General features: G+C 41.6%; 1 protein-coding gene across 2 annotated transcripts in view; it reads right to left on the reverse strand.

The window, feature by feature from the left end:
* The window catches only part of LOC138013256 (NACHT domain- and WD repeat-containing protein 1-like), a 48,629-nt gene that overhangs the window by 18,872 nt on the left and 4,757 nt on the right, over window positions 1–25,000 (reverse strand). For both annotated transcript variants that reach the window (XM_068860273.1, XM_068860274.1), the window contains 19 exons: window positions 24,504–24,610; window positions 23,914–23,999; window positions 23,564–23,680; window positions 21,537–21,652; window positions 20,511–20,731; window positions 18,760–19,032; window positions 16,375–16,583; window positions 15,506–15,648; window positions 14,568–14,670; window positions 13,449–13,661; window positions 12,407–12,740; window positions 9,443–9,745; window positions 8,397–8,616; window positions 7,820–7,967; window positions 5,872–5,919; window positions 5,521–5,692; window positions 4,573–4,753; window positions 1,561–2,876; window positions 1,054–1,179 (listed from right to left, as the gene is read on the reverse strand). In XM_068860273.1, the coding sequence (XP_068716374.1) occupies window positions 1,054–1,179; window positions 1,561–2,876; window positions 4,573–4,753; window positions 5,521–5,692; window positions 5,872–5,919; window positions 7,820–7,967; window positions 8,397–8,616; window positions 9,443–9,745; window positions 12,407–12,740; window positions 13,449–13,661; window positions 14,568–14,670; window positions 15,506–15,648; window positions 16,375–16,583; window positions 18,760–19,032; window positions 20,511–20,731; window positions 21,537–21,652; window positions 23,564–23,680; window positions 23,914–23,999; window positions 24,504–24,610 (4,436 nt within the window). The remainder of the gene's footprint in view (window positions 1–1,053; window positions 1,180–1,560; window positions 2,877–4,572; window positions 4,754–5,520; window positions 5,693–5,871; window positions 5,920–7,819; window positions 7,968–8,396; window positions 8,617–9,442; window positions 9,746–12,406; window positions 12,741–13,448; window positions 13,662–14,567; window positions 14,671–15,505; window positions 15,649–16,374; window positions 16,584–18,759; window positions 19,033–20,510; window positions 20,732–21,536; window positions 21,653–23,563; window positions 23,681–23,913; window positions 24,000–24,503; window positions 24,611–25,000) is intronic.

A 25,000-nucleotide genomic window follows, 5' to 3' on the forward strand; every position in this document is an offset into this window, starting at 1 on the left:
TCTTGGATTTCACATGACGTCACGGCCGCCATGTTGGTTTCCCCAAACAATGAAATGGCGGCCATGTTGGTGTCCCGATCCAATCCTCCGGGAATTGAAAGCTATTATTATGCTAACGTCTTCTTTTGTTCTCGTTGAAAAATATGGCTGTTGATCACGTGAGTGAAACCCAAGAATAGGGTCAATCGAACGCACCCTTAGAGACAGTTGCTTGAATTGACCAGATAAATGAGAGGGTCATTACTCCCTTTGGAGTTTGCCTCAGAACTCCACTCTACTGAACAAACCTTGACACGGGAGATAGCCCATAACGGAATCAAACGATTAGTGTTCGTGTAAGTGATGAGGTCTTCTTTTACAGTGGTGGCACTGTAAGCTAATAGCTTCAGCCATTGGGCTATAGAACTTCTGGGGAGTGAGGCTTCCGCCACACGAAATCATTGCGCAACCTTACTGCGCATAATTTCTTGCGTCATTGGCGCGCGCAGTAGCGCCGGCACATTGACAAAATGGCGGGGATTTCATTGACGCCTGGCCTAATCCGTCAAAGAATGGCTATTTTCTCGTCAACGAGTAAGGTGACCCCCATTTTTTATTTAATATATCTGCTGAGAACGGTGTCTTCATGGAGTAGTGGAAAAATCAGCAAAAATCTATGGCCAGTTTTTTGGCAATTTCATAAAACAGCCCGCATTAAAGTTAAATCTATTTTGAAGTGTTAAGTACTCACAAAGGTATTCAAATAAATTTTTCAGGTGCGTACTTAAATTAACCATAGAATGACACCACGCTCTGCGCCATACGTTGGATTACACTTAAAAAATCGAGCTAAATTTGTCCAGCAATGGGGGTGCGCAGCAATTGTCAAAGTAGCTCAAATAGCCGTATTCGTGAGCGTCGTACCATGGAAACAAACACAGTCATCCCCCTTTTTTTATTACATTGTTATCATCTCCTTGACATGTTACAAAAGTGTACGAAGTTTCATCAGAAATCTATGACAAGTTCTATTTCTAGGGATTCACCTTAAGAACTCCGCAACAAATTCCATACCTTGTTCAATGTCCCAGCAGATAATTTTCAAATCTTTGTGCGCAGTCACCACTCGCCGATCGTCCATTATTGTCAATGAAATCGTGTCCGTATCATCCTCGCAACGCAGATCATGAGCAAGTTTTCCTGAAATCCAAGTAGTGATTTTACAATACAACACATGCTTGAAATGCACTCGCGCATGCGCTAATGGCACAGCTTCATGAGGCTCACCTTCCCTATTCCACTTAAGTGGTGCATCTCTATTCGTGTTTGTGGCAGCGGACAAAATCCCCTTCCTCTTTTGGCTATTTTTCCCTATGTGGCATCATACACCGTAAGCCTTTGTAGATATCAATTTACTTTTTATTTAATCTATTTACGTCCGGCAACTCTGATGAAACTAGGCAAAGGGCAGCACAGAAGTGAGGCCCCAGTCGACTCTGCGTCCCGCCCCAATTACAATGACCTCGACCCTTTGGCGAAGGAGGACAAGAAAAGCTTTGATATAAATTTGAGTGTACTTACTCTTTTGTAAATCCCACACAGCCGTGTGTCGGACGCAATCTCTTTTCTCTTTCTTGCGCGCACTGCACACAAAAAACCGACCATCAGGTGTGAGTTCCGCATGCGACAACGTGAGCTTCTTGTATCCCTCTCTCTCGATGACAAAAATTTGCTCTCTCGTTTCCAGGTCCCACACATAGATCTTGTCAGCATTCCATAGCGCACGAGTTCCTTCTGCGTTCACGAGGAAGTTTTGGATCTCATGTTCCGGTGCGTTAGATTTCAACACCGCCATTTGATCTCCCGTTTCGATGTCGTAAATTGCCAAATTCTTTCGATCGTGAGAGAAGGTGAGAATTTCCTTCCTGTCATTCACGATGCAAATGTCGACGCCCAAGAAGTCATAGTCGGGGATTCGTCCCTTGAGGACAGTTACAACTTTCCACGTCTGCAAGTCCACGATTGCGACCTGCTTATTCACACGTAGAGCGACTCTTCGGTCATTGACAACTTCCAAGTAGCTGGAAGTAATACCGGTAACTTTTTGCATCGGCAGCATCGTGTGTAAGTCCCAAATCGTAACGCAGAAAATGTCGATACCCAGTCGGCCCACGGTCAGCAATTGTCGGGAGTTTCCGGGAATCGAGTATATGTTCGTCAAAACCTCGGGTTTTCCGACGCCGCCGTGAACGTCCTCTCGCGTTAGATCCCATACTCTCACCATGTTGTCGCCCGAAGAAGTGAGGATCACGTTGCAGTCTACCGCGTATGCCCTGGAGACGTAATTTGGATGTGGAAGTACATCTTTTCTTTCACCACTTTCAAGGTCAATGAACGCAACTTTGTCTCGCTTTGCAAACACCAACACACTGCGCGTCGCGTCGATTGAAGCGTTTTGAATCCAGTCATCGACTTTGCATTTAAATGTTCGTAACAACTCACCTTCATCGACCGAGTACAAATCAATTTTCATTTTCTTTGCAACAAGAACCTCTTTTTCAGATGTCATTAATATTTGTGTGAGATGAAGAAATTCTTCCTCATCGCTTTCTTCGAACACTCTGATTGAACGCAGAATTTTGTACTCTTTGATGTCGACGACTATAAGAGAATTCTCGTCCTCTTTTGAGTTGCACAATACAACGTCGTTCCAAGCAGATATCAAGCTGTTTTGTCCTGCATTTCCGACGGGCTGAATACTCGGATCCTGGTGAAGACGCTTCCCAGTAGATGTTAAGATCACATTCAAACTTCTCTCTTTCAGGAAGACAATTTTGGAACCTTTTTCACCGGCCAATCTGAATGGAGCGCTATTTTCAAAGAACTTGGTCTCGACTCTAAAAATTAACAACAACAACAACAACAGAGATAGAGCGATCACTGAGTGAAGTAATACAAAACCAAAGCAATTCCCTGATTAGTTTCGACACTCAATTTAAAACCGCTCTATAACGCATTTTGAATTAGACCAGGCCTCAGTTGTTGAAAGACTGGATAGCATTATGCGGTGGATATATCAACGTCCGACAGTTTCATTACGTGAAAATGAAACATTTCAGTATTTGGCCACGTGAATATCCACACTCTAATGAGATATAAGTAAAGGGGTGTACGAAAACCTCAGCGAACTTTTAACATGGAGCACATTTACTAAAAATCTGGATAGTGACTTATGACTTATCACTGACTTATCCAAAACGGTATTTAAACAGTATTCAAGATCATTACGTTCTGTCTCAAATAAGCTATTGAAAGAACCCAGGTCACGCACAAAAACATATGGCGATAGAGCTTTTTCTAACATCGCCCCAAGACTGTGGAACAGTATTCCAAATGATATACGAAACATCACGAACATTCAAACTTTAAAAACAAAGTTGAAAGCGTATCTTTTCAAGAAATATTTAGATAATTCCCCATTATTCTAGAACCTTATTGTAACTTATATTATTACTATCATATTTTTAGGTATTTTTAATTACTAGACTATTTTCTTATTCATTTATCATTATTATGCTTAGATAGAAAGGTCAATTATTGTAAAGCGCCTTGAACATAGGACATGAGCGCTATATAAATACCTATTATTATTATTATTATTATTATTATTATTATTATTATTATTATTATTATTATTATTATTATTATTATCCACTAGATAAAGTTCTCCACCCTTTTCACAACTGGGCCAGGTTTATCATACGTACCCTGCGAACAGTTGGTTTCTGCTACGCTTCCCGAGAGAAAAACCACTGCGAGCAACCGTTTGATTTTCCATCGAGCATGTGCGAAGTACGTCACACCTCACGTGATGTATTTGACATCACTTCGTCTTATTTCGCGGGAAATCCCTACACAGCAGGGTCGCCCAAACGCAGCAGTTACGTAGCTGAACGCACGCGCAAGCGCCAAAAAAGGGTTAATAACTCGTTTTACCGGTTCGAACTTAATTTATTCGTTCTTGGCGCTGAACTGCGGCTCACTCAAAGAAACTAACGGTTGCTCGCAATGGTTTCTCTCTCGGGAAGAGTAGGAGAAACCAACTGCTCGCAAGGTAGGTTTAACAGTAGGACAAGGTTTAAAGGCCACCTTCAACCGACAGATTTTTCGACCGTTTGTTTTTGTTATGGAAATTCGCATTGCTTATCGTGAATTTCAGCTTCGACGGGATTTTCATGTCTGAAAATTCACAATAACTCAGTATGATAATATTCTGGAGTAATTTTATCATCAATAAAAAGGTCTGACACATAAAAAATGACGTCTAGTTGTTAAGTGGAACCTGCCAAATATTATGAAAAGGTTACGTGATTTTATAGACTGCAAAACGGCCGTACTTTTGCGTTGGATGAATGCGTTTTTTCAAGCGAAAGTTCTGGAGCGAGGGAGAAAACGAAGAGTGAGACTGGGAAGAGACGCTAAAACTCACACGTCCTACAGGCGTGCGAGGAACGCGCGCGAAGCGCGTGCGCGAGAATTCGAAAACCGACTGTTTTCCAGTCTAGTGATTTTATAACTTCAACAGCGTATCACCTGTGTAATATTTCACCGGTTTCAAATGATAAGACACTGATTCCACTCTTCGAAGATACAACAATCACTTGATCATCACAGCAGCATTTTACAACACTAATCTCATCGCCCGCGTCAGGAACGGTCAGCAATAACGTCCCGTCAACAATGTCCCACACTTTCACCTGCCCGCTTAGTGAACCTACAGAGAAGCATTAAAAAGCACTGGAGAGCATGGTTGGCGCAAGGTTGAGAACAGATGCTTTCCAACAATGGACTCGATACTATAAGTGGGTTGGTGGAGCCCTTTTTGTTCTCACATGATTTTGTCCGGATACTCCCCTCTTCCCCTTTTACCAAACCCCCAAACCCCAAAATCTCACATGATTTGATATACTTTGCGCTGATGGGTACTCTCACCCATACATACAGCACTTATTCTCGGATGTACAGCCTTACGATCTGAATACAGTGATTGCTATAAATGCATCCTCGGAGCATCAGGGGCAGATCGCGGAGGCAAGGGGAAGTCCAAACGGGAAAAAGAAAATGGCGACGAAGAAGAAGAAGACTTGCCCTTGCCTCCGCGATCTGCCCCTGGGTCTCCGAGGATGCTATAAATGAATTAACCCGGTCAGTATGCGAAGCAGCGCACGCTTTCGCGGAGCGCGGGTGACGAGGCAAGAACTCGCGTATGGCTGCTTAATCGCGCGAAAGCGCGAAAAGAAGAGATGGCTCACAGTCTACCGCGCGGCTTTGTCAATAACCTGCACTGACAAGAGGCCAAGTGGTTAGGGTATTAAATTCACCTTAGGTGATACTGTCTTAGTTTGGGGTTAGCAATACCAGGTCGCCGCGAGAAAGCCGCCTCTGTTGGCTCTCAACTCGCTTTTATCCCTCCAGCTTCTCATAATTTATTAACTGAGGGCAATTTGCGGAAAAAAGAGGGTCTGCTTGGATTTTACAAACCTGTGACAGCATATTTTCCATCGCTTGTAGCCGCCAGACCATACACTGCACTTGCCGAGTTATCTACAAGTGTCTGCACCAACTGACCCCCGGGAGGGGTCAGGAAGCCTCTGGACGGGATGAGTGTGGGCTCGGGCGGGCTGCGAGAATCCAAGACAAGGTTCGAAAGTACCTGCAGATATTATAACAGTCGGTATCATGGACAGACATGAAATAATTTCATATAAGAATGACCATTATAGTTATGGAAGAAATTTCGGAGTGGCCTGGAAGAAGCCCGAAAAATCCAGGCTTGAAAAGGACTCGACCAAAGATGGTACCTTAATCTCGCATAAGAAACTTCGTACTTACTGGTGACAGCTTGGTTGGAATTAGGTCAAAAGCGTTCTGAATCTTGCACTACAAAACAACAGTACTGTCATGAAATAGTTCAAGTTATCGCCGTTTAAAATGACAGCTCCGTTAACCTCTTACACGACGATTGTGTTTCAAAACCTCAAAAACTCTGCCTAATTTTTAAACTACTTTTATCAAAAGTCCTTAACCCAGGAGTCTCGATCTGCGCTGAAATACGGCCCATCTGTTTTTTCCATCTATTTTAGCACGGCTTCTGTTAGATTAGTGCGTGAAAAAACTATTCTTTTCATTGGACGATCCATGATTTTTCATAAAGCAAGAGCATTCCCTCTTGAGGTTACTTGATTGCAGATCCATAAGAGACGTTGTGGTCATCACTGAGGCCAAATTCGACAGGCCATAATTTGGCGGGGCCCGTATTCTAAATTTCAATAATGGAGTAAGCTGATGGGCCAAGGCCAAATGAAAGAGATCGACACTTCTGGGTTATCGGCTTCTGCTTTATCGGAGACTTGCAAAACTAAGAGCAGGATCAGTCTTAACAAGTCAGAACAACTGCAGTAGGCTATTGGGGCGGTTTTCAATTGAGTGTCGAAAGTCATTACCGAATAAGCCTTTTGCAACTAACGATCACATGGTACAAAATCCGCCATGCTGGAGGGCAAGCTCATTATTATTATTCCCCCACTGGGACATTAAAACACAGAGACCTGAACCAGTCAAGCTTGACTTGCCTTTGTTTTAATGTCCCAGTGGGGGAATAATAATGAGCTTGCCCTCCAGCATGGCGGATTTTGTACCATGTGATCGTTAGTTGCAAAAGGCCTATTGCCTTGGTTTTGCATTACTTCACTCAGTGATTGGTTCAAAGTTCTCGCGCCATTTTTTCAACCAATCGGAAGTGAAACCAAAACCAATCGTGGCTTGCGCGTGCACATTTTCCCGCGCTTTGTGTAAGCTACGTATAATTACTTCGAGTTTTGATTGGTTTACTGGATTGCCTCCGTCCTTTTTGATTGGTCAAAGTAATTACTTTGGTTTTGGTTTTACGACACTCGATTGAAACTCGCTCTACCTCGACCAACAATAATAAACAAAGACATTCAAGGGGCAGTCAGGTTGGCTTCGCAGTTATCAACTGTGCCTCTCGCCTCTGCGACCCGGGTTCAACCCGATCTCAATCTGACTACGAGGGTTTTTCTCCGGGTGTTCCGGTTTTCCTCCCTCATCAAAATCGACTCTCAGTTAATAAGATCCGGGCGGATACCCTCAAAAGGGATATTAACCTCTGGTATCTCTCCCTTTCAACGTAGTAAAACGAATAAAGTTTCGTTTCTTTCTTTCAAATGAGCCAATAGTAATGCAACGAATATGAATGCAGGTGGCGTTCAGCTCCGGAAAATCCGTGCGAGCAAATCGCAATTAGTTTGACTTTTGCGTCTGATTCGAAGAAAATGTGCCCGAGAGTTTGAACCAATCACGTACACGCGGAAACAAAGAACCTGCGAAACCTTTTTTGACAATTAGCTGAAATCCCCTCTATCAAAGACAACAATGAGAGGTCTACAAAAACTGCAGGAGTACCGAACCTCTACTAGTTTCACAAACCTGGATTTAGGAATTCAGGGGCCCGTTTTTCGAAAGTCCCGAAACTTTTCGGATATTTTTCAAGTGCCACAATTCCCTCTGTATCTGAAGAACGGAGAGGTTTTAAGTTATCAAAATCCACAGTCATTTTGCTTTTTTTTATCTTGAATACACGTTCAAAGATCAGCCAATCAAAACAAGCAGACGGCAGTTTCGGAAATGGCTCTTCGGGCCCGAAAAACTTTTGTGACTTACGAGAAACCGGCCCCAGATCCCGGGAAACCTCGAATCACGCGGCCGTGAAACAAAATCTTTACAAAATCATGGGAGCGAAACGGACAATTTTGAACCAAACCTCGTAAAGCCTCGCTACAAATTGAGCTGCCAGTTGCTTCGGGTCGCTTAATATGGCATCTTGGGCGAGTTGGAGAGTTTCTGCTGCAGCAGAAATGTCAGGATCATTAACAGCATTCAGGGCGGAATGGAAATTATCCAATACAGACCTAAAAAGGGAGAAATAAATTTTGAAGCCAGACTGACATCGCATATTGTTGCTTACAGCAATTAATTTTACGGTACAAGCTGGATGTGTCCATTCGAATTACAGCTACCGTGCAGTACTTCCCTGTGTGCTTCTTATGACTTAGGTCTTTATAGCCTGTGGGTGAAATCCTCACGTGATAAAATAGCCTGTGGGTTAAATCCTCACGTGATAATTCAAATTAAAGTTACTGAGCTTGAAATTCCTGTGGTGCTGTTCACAAAGTTGTGCAAGGTGATTTTAATTTTGTTGACAAATCAAATGAAAGCTACTGCAAAGCATGTTTCGATGGAACCATTACTATGAAAGACAGGGAAAAGCGCGCGCCGAAAATATCCCTGCGCCTCAGTATTCGCGCATGACAAACCAAGCAAACCCGTGCGCATCTAACCTGAGTGAACGCACTTCTATCTTGGTGCTGAGCCAATGGAAGTTGCACAGCACTTCGCTTTTCAGCTCGTCCCATCTTTCGCTTCGAATGAGCTGTACAGGGAGCTCGTGAAGTTTTCGTAAGTTGTATCTGCCTTTCGATAGCAACAGAGGCTGTCCCGAAATGCTGGCCAGGCGAACCTGCTTGCCGTGTATAACTGTAGTTTCATTCGTGTCCTCCGCTAAGGAGAAAATTAAAATATTAGTAATAAACTCACTTTTGAAATATTGCTCCAACGCCATCTTGGAGAGAGTTCCCACTCGCAACCAGTCAAAGCCCTTTCGGGGAGCCAGCTCAAATTCTGCTCATATCGAACAATTACCCCAATAGAAGGACATGGATCTTTAGAGCAAGCTTAGTGCGAGTTAAGGGTTCGCTTTTGCGTTTCCAATCCTAGTATTAGACTTATTTTAAACAACTCCAACAACAGTACGCAGTGTTCGATGTTTTTTCCGATCTTCACATTGCATTCAACTGGAAAAGGGAGGCGACCAAATCACAATCGACATTGCTATTATACCTCTGATTGTGGCGTTAGATTTTGAAGCGAACCTCCACTCCTACAACAGACAAGTTTCAAACTGCAGGAAATAGTGTCTTCCATCAAAATTGTTAAATTTTTGTTTCAAAAAAAGTGTTAGTCCACCTTCAGATTTCACGGGCAACGCCATCTTGGACAACTATGACGTGTTCCGGTTGCAGTACTTTTCGACCACAAAGAGCTTTTGTCCAGTAACAATAATCGAGCAACCGTAACACGTCACAAACCAAAAAAAGTTATTCAAGAAGGTGACACTAGGAAAATTTGAGAGTAACAATTCAGCTATTTCAGATACAGAAGTTTCCTTGGAAGAAATTTCACTGCTTCCTGCGGTTTAAAATAATCCTTATGTTAAAGTTGAGGTTCCTTTAAGATAATCCCTTAGCTTCGAAATTCAATGAAAACCACTACAATCCCGAAGTTGCTTTCGAAACTCAATGACAAACGTCTGTAAATGATTGATTACCGACAAAGTTTCTCCCCAAGAAATAGTCAGCCATGGCGCTGTGGAAGCGTTTCTTCTCAAGAGGATCCGACAGGTATCTATCAACTGCCGCCAGATAAAATTGCCTGTGATACCAACACGTGATCTGAGTGCCATGCGCTTCCCGGTCCACCAAGTAAGAGGCAAGGTCGGCTCTTATTCTGACCCACAGGAGAGGGGGAAGGCGTCGGATGGGAGGGGTCCAATACTGAAATACATCATGGAGAACGGCTTCGTCGCATGATAAGATGTCTTCGAGTTCGTTTGTAGTTAAACCTTTTGAAGCTACAACGGGAAAAAAAACTTGATTGCTCCCTAGCAATATTTTTGTATTTTGTCCATGCCAACGAGAGTAGTGAGTCAAATAAGGTCAAAAATGATATATCATATCATATATATCATATATCTTTATTTACCATCGGATTTTTTAGAGTAGCTTGGTGTAGCTAATATCTCCGAGCATTTATCCTCCCAACCATAATACACCACAGAAGACAGACCACAACAGAACAAAAGATTTTCTTTTTTGGCTGCCATTTATGCATTCGGTCCATTGTATTGTATGCCGAGGCTAAAGGCGCTATTACACTGTGCAATTTTCCGTGCAGCTCGTCTGGCAACGCCATTTCTACAAACGTTCTCACGTTACGAAACAAGTTGTTGTACGGCGGGTGTTACGCTGAGCAACGTTTCATGCAACTTGTCTCGTTTCGATGATCGCATGAGGTTAAAGGAACATTTTCATTGGTTGGTGCCGCAAACCGTTGCCACACAAGTTGCAGGACACATGTTACACTGCGCAATGCTTAACGTGTTTGGCCGTTGAAAGGTATGTTACTTTGGGCAATGATTCGTGCAAGTTGTCTCGCAATGGCGTTGCGAGACAAGTCGCACGAAAAATTGCACAGTCTAACAGCGCCTTTAGTATGGGAGTTGTTAGTTCCTAGTAACGGATTCCTGAGCAAATCAAATCAATTATTGGTATCTTTTTTACGAGGAGGGAAAACCGGAGTACCTGAAGGAAAACTGCCAACAGTAGAGTAGAGAAAGAACAAACCCACGCACGACGTTAATTAAAGAGGCTGTGTCACGAAATTGAGCCAAATTCAGCGACTGGGAACTGGCAAACAAATCAAGCGAAACGTAAAAATAGCTACTTAAAACATTGAAGGAAGGTTTGACTAAAACAGCAAATACAAGAGAAGGCAGGGGTGGGCAAAATTGAAGAAGATTGCAATTGCGGTTTTCAAAAACTGTTCAGCCTAGTAACAGTTTTTCAGAGTTTACCTATGTTGTCTGCACGCTCGATAGACATTTTTGTCTGGAAGCTTTCATATGTGTTGCTTAAAAGTAATTTCTGGGGTAAAGTTAAGGTGGCTCCCCAGAGTATTTGCGAATACTCTCACTACAGGGCACGAGTTACAAAAGGAAGCCTAGTTAATTTCTCTTAAAATGTTCCCTGTAGAGGTTTTCAAGTATGGATACCGATATAATAAGGCATAGTAAATTCTGAACCTCGGTTAACGTATTTCTCGTGCTCTGATTGGTTTACTCAATCTTGGTTATCAGCTCATATACCTTAGTTTGACCTTATATGGCAAATGATTGCGCTAAGCGTTGCTAAGCTAAAATGTTTTTCGCCGGAAAGCGAAATTTCACTCTGAAGAAAGCAAAAAAAAAGACCCTTCTTCGTAGAAAGTGTGGATCAATTCCGACGTTTAGATGTATGCGTGAAAGGTAAGAAATGTTTTTTTGATGAGCCTGCGTCTGTCTGACACAACATCGCATCTTTATCAAGGCTCAGTTGGCTCAGTTTTTACGTTTTGCTTGATTTGTTTGCCAGTTCCCAGTTTTGGCTCAATCAAGTTTTTTTTCGATTCCGCTCAGATTTTCTCGCTTCTTTCGCACGTATTTCGTACTTCCAAACTTTTGGAATTTAAGGAATTTAATAAAACAATTATTCCATTCGCGCTTGTTAGATACGAGACTGGTTATAGCCAACTCATATCCAACGCGCGCTCATGGAATAATTGCTAATTATTTTTTGAGTGTCAATTTTTGGAGTATGGCCGTTACTATGGCAACATCACATTTACTGACAGGCAGATTTATTCCTATTGTTGGCCTCAATTCCTTCAGCAATTATTATACTTTCCTTCGGTGAATTTTTTTTTATTCTTTTCCACATTACGGAAATGATATTGCCTGACATTTTGAAGTGGTAAAAAGTCAAGGGCGTTCAGACGATTTTGCCAATATTCTGTAATTTGCTATTTTTCTAAATATATTCGATTAGCTCTGACAGATTTTAACAAATAAAGGGTATTTGACAGGAACTGCATGTGGTTAGAACTGAGCCAATTTTAAAACAATTCTTACCGAAGGGAACGCGAGAAAAGAAAGCCAGTTTCGCATACTCCGAAAGTGTCAAGGAAAATTTGATTGCCTCGTCTATGAGATGCTCTTCATCAAGGAACGTGATCCAAGTTTAAACACACAAACTGACTCCATCCGTGCGAAAATTTTTGCTTGAGCTTGAAAGAACATCCCAACACTTCGATTTCCTATGAGATTGCTTTACTTAGTATTTGTACATTCCCATCACTATCGCTTTGACTTTTAAAAAATATTTTATCGCAGTATTTTATCGTCAAATGTTTTCAGTAAAAAATCGCTTCTTTTTCGTAGACTAAAGGATTGCTAAGCTAAAGAAGTTTCCCATGATTTTTTTTTGCGAAATGACATACATTTTACCGGCCAATACCGTTTCCTTGAGGAATTTTAATATATTTGAGCCGTCCAATCACAACCTGCTTGGATGGTACTTCAGCATTCGTATCAAAAATCAATCAACAGTGGCTTAGAACCTTGACAACATGACAGATTGAAGCATTTAAAAAAAAGGGATTGTTAAATGAAAAACCTCTGCTTTTTTCCAGGAATTACCTGCCGCTAGGTAGCCAAGCGCGTGTCTTACAAGCACTTCACCATGTCGCACTTCAACCCTCTCCAACAATTTGTCAATAGCTTTGCGTATGGTTGTCTCCAAGCATGTGTCGCTGGCTGGGGTATATGACCTCCACTGACACGCTTCGTCGTAAGAGATCTTCAGGAACAAAGGAAGGGGACATTGTGCGAATGCATCTTTGAGCACCTGTAGCTGATGCTCCGGAAGGGTCCTTTTGTCAGCGCTGAGCCAGTTGGTCAATATGGTCGACACGTCTTCTGACGGAAGATCCGGAATAGAGATAAAACACTTTGGATTCTTGCCAAAAAAGGCCTGAAAAAAAAAAAAAAAAAAAAGGCTGTGAAACCTAATTGGAAAAGCTATTGAAGGCAACGTTTAAAGTGGTACCACGATCAAAAAATCAAATCAAATTTTCCTATTTAATGGTCCGCCATTAACTATAGTTAGTTCGTAAGTTCGCAAGTTCGTAAGTGAGTGAGTGAGTGAGTGAGTGAGTGAGTGAGTGAGTGAGTGAAGTCTTTGTTTAACGAGGGTAGCACGAAATAGCATATAAATACTAATAAACTAGTGGCCCTCATTACTAACTTTAATATCTTGAGAGAGCTGGATCGAGGAGAAAATGGCGTCAAAGACTCACTAGTTTAAGAATGCAATACGTTCTTACGCGACTGAATTCAAATGCAGCACGGGAGTTTCGGGCTTTCAGATTCTTAAACTCGTGTTTTACATACATGAGAAACTGCGTTTACACGCTGAAATTGTAAGCTACTGAGTGAATGACGTCATTTTTCCCCAGATCCAACCCTTTGAGGTTTAGTCGGTCAGTTTCGAACTTGAGTAATGGCGGACCGTGAAATCCAAAACAAAGCTAAACATTTTGCCAGGCAGGTGTTAAGCAAACACACTTTCAAAATCTCAAGACAAAACTGGGAAGTGATCTTTTTGCAAAGTACCACTTTAACCTGATATTATGGTTATTTTTTGGAAAGCCCAATAGGTGGCGAGGTGTGGAAACAATACCTTAAGCGTTGGAAAACACTTGTATTCTGGGTCAGGGAGAGTGGAGACGATGAACTTGACATGAGGTGGAAGTCGCCTCGGAAGCCAAGAAAGCCTGCGTGCGCCGTGCAAGGGAGAGAGTTGATCCAAGGCATCTAGAATAATTGCAAGCGGCTGCTCCTTGGTAGCGCTGGAGAGAAAGCTTGGAAGTTGCTCAAACACACCCTTATTTGACTGCAGACGGATACCACGTAAAAAACAAACAAACAAATAAGTTTCGTAGTGCTTAACTGCATAGCATATCAAGAGCATTTTTTGAGTGACACTGACCGCAAGCGTGCCAAGCGTGGAATTTATGCACGTGCCTTTTTACGCACGTGCCGTTGTACACATGCTTTCGTGCAATAGAGTTAATGCACGTGCGGATTCTAAATCGTACGCAATTTTTGCAAAGCAAATCAACAAATAGGCTTTTGTACATTATGCTTTTCCTTTGCCACTAAACTACACCATTTTAATGCCCCTTCGTCTCCACTAAAATGCTTGGTCTCCCCCCAAAAGTTACTAAAATGCTCAGTTAATGCTCATTATACATGGCTGATAAGGCTGTCAGTGAAATTTGAATGCTTTTAATTTCAACATTAACACAAATGAAGGCTCAGCTTCACAAAAACGTATACGTACAACACTAATATAGTATGATAAGTTAACAATATATGGTATTTGATATTTAAGTGAAGGAAAGTTAGTCTTTGTTGTAGTGCAACATAAGTGATATTTCAAGGTAATGTTCTAAGGATGGTTCTTGTCAGTTTTGTCGTAAAACTTTCATTTTCTCTGAAAAAAAATTTTGGGCGGGAAAATGCCACCTAAAATGCTCGAATATTGCTTCATGCTTTTGCCTCACTAAAATGCTCGAAAAAATGCCAGCATAATGTACAAAAGCCTACCAACAAACCCACGGTTTCCGCGTTTTCGTTTCCAAAAAGTTCAAGTGTTGAATCTCAGTTTACGACTGCAATTGGCTCTACCTATCGCATAAATAAAGAAATGATCTCTTTGGCCAAAACAAGTCTTAGTTCAAAGATTTAATGACTGCTTCATCATGATCGAATAAAGTCACAGAAATTGTTTACTTACGCGAGGAATTTTAACAGTCAACTTGTATACATGTTTAATTTGCCACAAAATGGTTTTAAGTACGCGACGGATAGACGAGCTTCTAGGCGTGGTACCGAGAAACCTAAAAAAAAAACACAACGAATATTACATTACATCTCAAAAAGGTAATTTTAAAAAAGTAAAACCATTTTATATAGAGCAGTTTTCAACTGAGTGTCGTAAAACCATAACCAAAGTAATTACTTTGGCCAATCAAAAAGGTCGGAGACAATCCAGTAAACCAATCAAAACTCGAAGTAATTACACGTAGCCGACACAAAGCGCGGGAAAATGTGGGCGCGCGAGTTACGATTGCTTTTGGTTTTACTTCTGATTGGTTGAAAAGTGGCGAGAGAACGTTGAACCAATCACTGAGTGAAGTAATCATAAACCAAAGTAATTCACTAATTACTTGCGACACTCAATTGAAAACCACTCTAACGCCACTGATTCGTTCTTTGAAGCTGGTGTCGATTGAAGTCGACAGTACTCCTTCGTGAGGCGGTCAAGGAGAATTCTCAATGAAGGCCAGCATTAATTAGCACAACCTCGTTCCCAGGGTCTCTCGGCCAGGGCATCATTCGCCATTAAACAATCGGGCTGTTGCTTTATTTACTTTGCGATAATTCCAAGTTGCTCGAGTTTAAATTGAGTAGCAACTATCCTGGAACTCTTCATGAAGGGATTGGAAGTATACAGGGAAAATGAAATATCGTAGTCATTCGCAGTTCTTCCCATTTGGACTTCAAATCCTTCTCTCACTATGTATAACGCCTAACCGACTAAAACACCGAGAATGAATGCAATCTCTCACCAAAAGGGAAAGGAAACGCCCGCCAAATATGCCATGACATGCCACGAGCCTCTCCATCGCGCCCTCGGAATATTAGATGCTCATTAATGCACTATTACATTACCTGAGACAAATGCATCCCTTCTGATCCATAAGCTTACTTATTTCTTTGGCTGCCATGGCCATAACCGCTGTTTTGCCACACCCGGACTTGCCGTGAATAACCAACGGGTATTGACTAGGTCCCTTGACATATTCCTCAATGTCCTAACGAATACAGGGAAAGACAACCTTTTAACTAATTTTCAAAGCTGCAAGTTGGCAAAATGCAAGTTTGGCAATTTGGCTCTTCGAGTCCCTTATCACAATTATCGCTTATGCAGATTTGTAATCATTTGGGAAAAAATATATTCTCGGACAAGAACTATGAACTGTATGCCTAGTCACACTGTCCTTCACTGTTAGTAAGCTGCGTGGAACTATAAAGACTGAACCCCGGCCTTCTGTTTCCAAAGAAGCAGGATTGGTGCATTAATCTCCCCTTTGGGTGGAGTTCGAAAATGCGAGGGTACATAAGATTGATAGGATAAGTTACAACACGATACAACATGGTTCGGTATGTGATGCGAAACGATACGAAACAAAACGACGTAATCATAGGATACATGTGATGCTGTACAATACTGTGCGATATGAGATGCGATACGATTAATAATAAGTAATGATACGAACTTTTAGATGTGATACCATGCTATACGATATTATTTCATACAATTTGTTATAAGATACAGTACGATACGTAAAAAATACGATACGATAATTGATACGATACGATACGATATGTAATGAAATACCATGCGATTTTTATGAGATACGATAGCATACGATATGGTAGGAAACGATACGAGATGTGATGCGATGCGATGTGATGCGATAAGATACAACATGATATGATACGATACGGCAACAGGATGCTATAGGGCGAGGCCATACCTGTAGAGTTGATTTTCTCCCATAAACAAAGCCAGCTTTCTTCTTACAAAACAGCGTATGCTGCACTACCTCCACATACAAGAAAGTCTCAGTTTCAGCACCTTTGTGTTCTGCGATGCTCGCTGTTATCATTTCTTTCATCTTGTTTTCAAAATCTCTACAAAGCTGATCGATGTAGCTTTTGTGTCCTTCAACAGAGGGGTCAATTCCTTAAACACAAGAAAAATAAACCAACAAAGTGTCACCTTTTCTGTTAATTTCTCCAGAACTTAAAAACTGAAAAAGGCATTTTCTAGAATTGGTGTGTCTATTTGGAACTCTATTCCAGACTCCATTAAAGCCCTGAACAGACCTGATTTTCGTAAAAAAATGAAATTAATTCTTTTGAATGCTCTAAATCATGATGATTATTATATGAATATTACACTCCTCATCCATTTCACATATCATTTCATCGTTGATTCATTCCTCACAGGAACATTGGAACCCACAAATGACCAGCTCCCAACGTCGTTGCCTTCATAGCTCAGTTGGTTAGAGCGTCGCACTGGTATCGCGAGGTCACGGGTTCAAACCCCGTTGAAGTCCTGAATTTTTCAGGCTTCTTTACGCAATTGCAAAAATTGCGTTCATAACTAATATCATATCCGCAGTTTACATATGATCCATTTCATATATCATTTCATATATCGAGGAGCGAGGGGGAAACAGTCGGTTAGTGCGCGGCCATGGTGCAAGAGGTCCTGAGTTCGATTCCCGTATCTCGCATCCTTGTTTCGACTTCTTTCCTTTCCGTGTAGCTAAGTAGCTTTAAATACCCGTAAAACGGAGCACTGATGGAGAGGGGGGAGTAAAATGAGCGCACCGTCGACCTCAGGTTTGTCAGTTGAATTACTGTTACGAGTTATCCACGTTAACTATGGTTGCTTTACTTTACTTTACTTTATTTCATCATTGATTCATTCCTCACGGGAACATTAGAACCCACAAATGACCAGCTCCCAACGTCAATGCCTTCATAGCTCAGTTGGTTAGAGCGTCGCACCGGTATCGCGAGGTCACGGGTTCAAACCCCATTGAAGTCCTGCGTTTTTCAGGCTTCTTTACGCAATTGCAAAAATTGCGTTCATAACTGCGAGGATCATAGCTTCACTTGATTATTTTATGACGCTTACTTATTAATTTGATGAATAAATCTCGGCAAGAAATTTCATAGTATACATCCAGCAGCACATGACCTCCAAGGTCTTGAAGCGTGTAACTTGCAACTCTTTTCCTTGGAACAAAGCTGGGGAGTTAAGGACATTAATTTTGTGCCCAAATATGAACAAAAATAAGATCGCAGCTGCACGCACAGGAAAATGCATGAGCTACGTTACATCCAAATAAGGAAATTTTTAAACTCGGAGGCGGCGTGGTCCCTTGATTAGGCCGTCGGGTTTGCATGTGGGTTGCCCCGGGATCAAATCCCGTTCCGTTAATCTCTGGTGTGGATTCGTTTCCGGTTGTCCCGGATTCAACTTCACCACGCTTTGTAACTAATTGTAGCCAACTGGTTGCGTCCTTCCGGTTGGAGTTCTTAATCATGTTTCTGTAAAGTTTGAATTGTTTCTTTCAGATTATTAAAAGTGGGGTGCGTGTGAACTAGCTTGATAGCCAAATGCACTTCCACAAAAACACTTTTTTGGAAAAAACACTTTGCAGTGGATCTCTCAAAATTTAACTCTCACAAAAGAGGCTTCTTTCTCTCCTGCTTTTTGCCTTGGTCTCACTGACAGCATATCTAACCTACCGGTACTTCTCAGTTCACTACTTTCTCCCTATTGCTTGAAACTGCAGATTCTCCCCATTTTAGAACTATACATACGATTAGTTATGAACTGCTTGGACATCGAAAAACAAATACCTTTTGAGAACAATAATGTGCCTTCTTTCAAGAAGAAATGGGACCCTTGTAAATAATGACCCGCAGAAAACAACTAAACTATAGTCGGTTGTATGTTAACTTAGTAGTAGGGACACCCCGTGTGAAGTATCACCTGTATAATAAGTAAGTTTTGTATTCTTGTAGTGCTGTAAGTTTTACGTTAGGGTTAGGGTTAAGTTTTGCGTTGTTTATGTTTAATACCATTAATTGTAAGTTTATGAAAAGTACTGTAAATTTAAGTATTGCAAGTATTGTAATTGTATTGTAAGTTTATTATAAAAGGAAAAAAAACTGAGAAAAACCCTTATTGTACTACACCAATCAAAGCTTTATCTTGCCACACTGACAGGTAAATAAGAAATGTCAAAAAGGTAATCGTATTTCGCGCAAAACGAACCGACGCACATCTCCAAAAGCAGCAAACCAATCAGTATTATATTGCGATAAAGAACTACTACCTTTTGGCGTCCAAGCGGCATCATATGTAAATATGTTGGCCAAATCCATGGTTTCCTTCATCCTCTTGTTTTTCAAGTTGTCTAAAAGCAACTTTGGATGTGTGTCGTCGCTGTACTCTTTTTCATCGGGCCGATGATCCAGATATTTCAAAACATCTGGATGGTCGGCATTTTCCGGCGAGTCTAACCCGCTAATTACACGGTGGAACCACACGCAAGATCTTTTAGGGTTTTCGACGCGAAGGAGGCCATGTTCAATTTCCTCTTCACAAACTATAGAATAGAGGAATGCCTGTTGTTAGTATTCATTTTTGAAGAAAAAGACATTTCTGAATGCAAGACAAAAGAATGAGTATAACTGTATGGTTTTAAGACTGAAGACGGGAAAATCCTTGTTATCTAAATTAAAATCGTCCCGAGACCCAATGAACTAGTTTATCACATCTCTTCGACCGTATGTGCTAATGATTTTCCAATACAATGCTTCAAATTAAATAGTTTATTTTTGGTAACTTGATTTACGATGTAGAGATCAATTAAATGTGTTGCTAACTTCGTTTTCTCGATTCGTATTGTAAGTTTCGGCTCTTCGTTATTTCCAGTTTCATTTAAGACAGGAGTGCGAAAGTTACCTGCGTGGAAAAAAAGCGATCCGTGACTTACATAAAGGCTTCTCAAACGTATTTTGAGCCGCCGTGTTCGCGACAAAAAGCGACACGACTCGTGAACCATGCGGCTGTCGTTGCACCCGCACAATCGGTCTTGGACATACCGGCTTGGAAGCGCGTCGGCCGAATTAGACGAGTATGAAGACAAGCATGCACAAAACGGATTATGCGTTCTGACAAACCAGGCCTTTTTCCGCCCTGGACAAACTGTCCACTTCAATCCGTCTTGGAATGCGTAATGGCCGTTTTCATACTAGATGACGAACAAATCGTCTGGAAGGACAAATCGTTTGATATGAAAACCGGATACCAATTTGTCAGTCCAAGACGATCAAGTCGACCTAAGTCCGACCTCGATTCACGTTCGACAAACAAATCGGCAAATTAACCACCGCGGGGAAATCGAACTCGCGATGGCAGGGCCGGTATATGTTGGCGGTAGGAAAGAAGGTTGGCAACGCTCACGGCTATCCCTTAAACTGACATTTCCCTTTTTATTCAACTTACACGATGTACAATACAGAGAAAATTCAGAATGGGCGAGGCAAAGAGTTGAACCCTGATCGGTGCCTTCTGATAGCAGTTTCCGATATCCACTAAACTAACGAGACAATCTCTCGGAAAGTCGAATTTTTGAGACTATTGACATAGTGGTACCCAGCAAAACAAGTGAAAGCTAACCGTCTTCAAAATGGTTTTACACCTAAATACTGTAGATCAGCGCGGCTTAGCTTAGAAAAGCTATTTATTGTTGAACTAAAGCTCTAATTCTGCCCGTTTTCATTCTTTTTACAGCGGTAAGCTTGTCATATTAATGGCATATGGCATCGTGCAATTGTTACGAAATGTCCAATGTCATTTTGAGGGATCGCCGCGAGTGTTGAGCCATACTTAGTGTCAGTCTTCGTACGCTCAAACTTATCCAGTTTGTCGGTCCATTGTCTGTCTTCTATGAATTTTACAACACTAGCGCAATTGGTCGTCTTGAATTCCCATTAAACGACCAAACGGTAGCGCGATTTGTTCGCCTTCTGGTGTGAAAACGGCCAATGAATGTACGAGCCTGAGTGCTACAGAAATTACCTGATCTGGCGTATTTGCGCCATATTTCCGGCTGTTCCATGAAAATTTCCTTAGCCGCTTGTTGTAGAAATTCTCTCATTGTATTGTAATCCCTTTGCCACTGACTGTGTGCTTCTTCCTTTAATAACGGATTTAGATCGTTCAAATAGTCTGGTATCCATGTCGTCACGGGTTGCAGAATGTAGCAGACTGGGAAACAGTTTTCGTCTCTCTTGTACCACCTCAGTAATAATCAAAGTGCTACGTAAGAAAACCGGTGCATTGAAGGTGAAATCAATTTATGTTTTGGATTTCCTTTTTTTTTTTCTTTCATGCATGTTCCAGCACTTGGCAAAGTCCCTAATTGACACATGGCTGTTTCTGCTTAGGTGGCCTCGTACACTACAAGCCTTTTAAGAGAAATCACGCCAAGTCGGCCACACTTCTGCTGGAGAGAACACGACAGCCACCACACCGGGGACTCCATCGCCTACTCTTATCGAAAAGTGAGCGGCTTCTTTAACGTCCCAAAGGGAACTTTGGGAGACGGAGCCTACGGTTTATAGTCCTTATCCGAGAAGATTTGAGAGTCTAACCATTTGCAGATGAAATTACAAAGAAAGCACTTTTTCCTGTTTACTTTGAGATCCTGAGTGTTGCGGGGTTCGAACCCGCGACCTCCCGCGTGACAGCCCGATGCTCAACCAACTGAGCCACCGGTGCGCGGTAAATTGAACAACTCATAAATGATAATTGAAGAGCTGCACAGTGAGATTCGTGTATTTTGAATAGATGTCAATAATGACTGCATCTTGTTCAGCAATAATTCGTGTTTCCTTTGGTACCACAATATTGCTAATACATGATACAACGTTGTGGTGCCAATCCTTCTAATAAAAGCTTCACTTGGAAGCGTTGAAACTGGTTTGGGCCACTTGAGGCTCGTGCAAATTTAGACAACTTTTAAAGCATTCCTGCGCCTATAAATCAAGAAATGTACGAGCAATACGATTTTCCATGCATATTTAAAACGTTCGTGTTTCCTACTTTTCAAATAATTCCTTAATGTGCTCATCAGATGTGGTACCTAGAAGCATTTCAAACTCCTCGGCGTGTATGGATGGCAAAAGTGGGCGGTAGCCATATTTTTCCGAGAGCAGTGTCTGTAGATTAAAACCACAAGACAACGATTAGCGAGCCTCTCATTAGCCCGAAGCCTGTCATATTGAGGTCAGAGTGGTCAGAGGCACATAAATATTTCTTACAATAAGGTGCTCTTATAACAACAGCTGTGATTGGCTAAAGCCATGTCTCGTTTATCTCATTAGCAAAATCTTACAAGTGGACTAATTGGTTCGGGTCAACGCGCCTTATAACAGTCCACACCACCGTGCTGACGAAACCCAAGAGAACTTGACAGAAAACTATGCTTTCTTTATCGTAAAACAAACAAAAAAGCCTTTACTGTAATTCTTGCTTTTTCTCAGCAACCCTCGCCTCAACCCTCGCCTGCGGCTTATTAACTCTTCCCCCGGGGAAGGGGGGGTGGGGGGAGGGAGGGTACTCCCTTATAAGGGCTTAATGGGGACGTGCAGCCAGCCAGGGTATGTTTTTCCGGATTTTTGTGTTGAACAGGGTATCGAATTTATCATTTTTTGTCTTAATCAGGGTATCGATTTATCAATTTTTGTCTTAAACTGGGTTAAATGTCTTAAACAGGGTATCAAAAATCGGAATTCTGGCTTAAAATGGGTAGGAAAATCAGCGATATTTGTCTTAAAGAGGGTCAGGGTATGAGGGGCCGCGCCGCACCTCCCCACCCAGGGATATATCGAGTACCCCTCCCCCCCCCCCCCGGGACTCTTCCGTCCCTTCCTTGTGTCTTACAACAGAACAAAGTACTTTCCAGTAAAGGCTTATTTCTCTTGTTAATTAATCCCCGGTGAAAGACCTCAAACGTTTGGATGTACCAAGTCCAATCAACCTCTGGCCAAGTTCTTATGGCGGCTTTTGATGCTCCATCACTGGCCTACAAGACTTGCATCTGCAACTTATGCCGTGAATTCAAGGCTAGTTGTTCAAAACGTGGATAGCGCTATCCACCGGATTATCCAGCCTCATTTACATTAGCAAGTTTTCCTTGACAAGTTTTCCTTGGCAGTGTAAATGGAAAAATATGACAAGTTTTTCCTTGACAAGGATCCTTGTTAAGGAAAAATTTGTCAAGGACGATATTTGCTAGTGTACAGTACCGCTCGAAACTATAAGTGCATTTGCATGAGGTAATACCTCGTCTTTGCCGATAGTGCAAAGGGCAAACAACTAAACAATACAATCAAACTTACGGCTGAAATATCAGACTCAGAAATTACATTCTTCGACACAAAAGTGTACAAAGGCGAGAGATTCAATAAATTTTCAGAAAAATCCCTATCTGAAGTTAACTTCACGGATAGAGAGAGGTCACTTGAAAACACAGACAACAGCACACAAAAGAAAATATTGCCTTTTGTTACACAATACCACCCGGCTTTACCTAACCTCAAGAATATATTAATGGGGAAATGGCACCTTACTCAAAACCAACCGCACCTTAGAGAAGTATTTAAGGAGCCACCCATACTATCATATCGCAAAGGAAAGTCGTTAAAAGACATTTTAGTCAGAGCTAAACTCTGAAGGCACAGATTTTTGAATCACTTGCGAACGGCAGGAGTCGCGCAGGCCCGTCAACACTTTTTCACACTTGTCAAGTGGACTTGTCAAGGAAAACTTGTCTTATTTTTCATTTACACTACCAAGGAAAACTTGTCAAGGAGAACTTGCTAGTGTGTACAGTCAGCAAGTTTTCCTTGACAAGTGGACTTGTCAAGGAAAACTTGCTAGTGTAAATGAGGCTTAATCCAGTGGATTGCGCTATCCACCGTTGAACAACTGGAGCCTGGTGTAATATTTTTACAGTGGCTCACTTGTCACATCATTAAAGTATGTGAGCTGGAAGATCATAAAGGTGCGATTTCAACATAAAATATCAAAGTAGAACTCATCTGACAAACAGAGTAGGCTTCTCTTACCACAAAGTTTGGCCCAACTGATATCTCCTGGCACGCTTTGATTTCTCTTAAACACAGCTCTGTGGTCATGTGTGCATCTGTGGCATCATCACGGACACCCCATCGCATGTCCACCACCTAGGACGGAATCGTTAATTCCTCAAATTTCTCAGAACACCTATAAGTCCGGCCAGCAAGATACTTTTCGCTTGTGTGAACAAAGGAGGGTGACCATCTTTCATTTGGTCAAGTGATTTAATTTTCATTGACTAAAACACAGTCATTTACCATCATTTACCCAACCTCGTTACCAGGGTCTCTCTACAATGGAGGCATAGAAGAGAGACCCTGGGAACGAGGTTGTCATTTACCTGAAATTCATAGCCCTTCTTTTCACAGAACTCCCTCAGTTTTGGGTAGACATGCTCCATGAGTGCATTTCGTTCATGTTCTGTATCTAAATGAAAACACATTTAAAAAGAAAATAAGTGTATGTTATTTCAGTGAGAGTTAGGACAATCTGCGAGCCAGCGAGCCATGCAAGTCATGCAAGCCACGACTGTGAGTCTGTGGGCCAACATGGCGAGCAATGCGGGTCAACATGCGAGTCACACAGTTATGGAAAAGCTAACCGGTTTCAAATGGGTGCTTAGACTTAATAACTGTTTATCAGCGCTATTTGAAATGGGTGCTTAGACTTAAATGCAAAATTTGCATGGCCCGCTGGCTCACAGATTGTCCAGCCCCTTTCAGGGACTATCAACAAATGATTTTTTACTGCCGTGGCATAGTTGGTGTCTCATATCCACCTTCTTCAAAAGTGTCAAATAAAGTTAAGAATACAAATTTCCAGCTTTGTGCACCTTAACATCACCATTAAGTTCTCAGTGTACTCTAAAGCCAGAGACATTTTTCAGACTTTCAATGACGCTATGTTCTAAGACTATAGTGTATCACCTACCTGTGAAGGTTGAGCTAAGAAAGATGCGAATGGTCCTTGTATTTACAGGACATTGTTCCTCTATCAAGCCCTGCAGTACCCTTTGCACTCTCTGGGAAAGATCAGATCTGAGGTAAACAAAGAACAGTATTTGTTGGATAGACTGGGGAAAATAAACTGAAGATTGCTTTCTTGAATTACATACACTATTCTAGGCAAGTTTAAACAGTGTCACAGACCAAACCTGATTTTTTACTCCCTTTACTGTACCGTTTCTTTAATTTGTAAAGTGATTTTCGCCAATACCCTCAGGCCTCAGCCTCATGGTGTTAAAATAATTATTGTTGTTTGATGATGTTAAGCCGGCAGGTTAGATGTTCTTACATTGCTATAAAGTGTCATATAATTATTAGATATACTGGTAATTATACCCAGAGTAAGACCCGCCAGGGTACATATAAGATTCCAAACAGAATCTTACTAGATCTTGAAAGATAAAACCAGTCAAGTGCAAGATC

This window comes from Montipora foliosa, chromosome 8, assembly GCF_036669935.1.
Source record: "Montipora foliosa isolate CH-2021 chromosome 8, ASM3666993v2, whole genome shotgun sequence".
NCBI lineage: Eukaryota > Metazoa > Cnidaria > Anthozoa > Scleractinia > Acroporidae > Montipora > Montipora foliosa.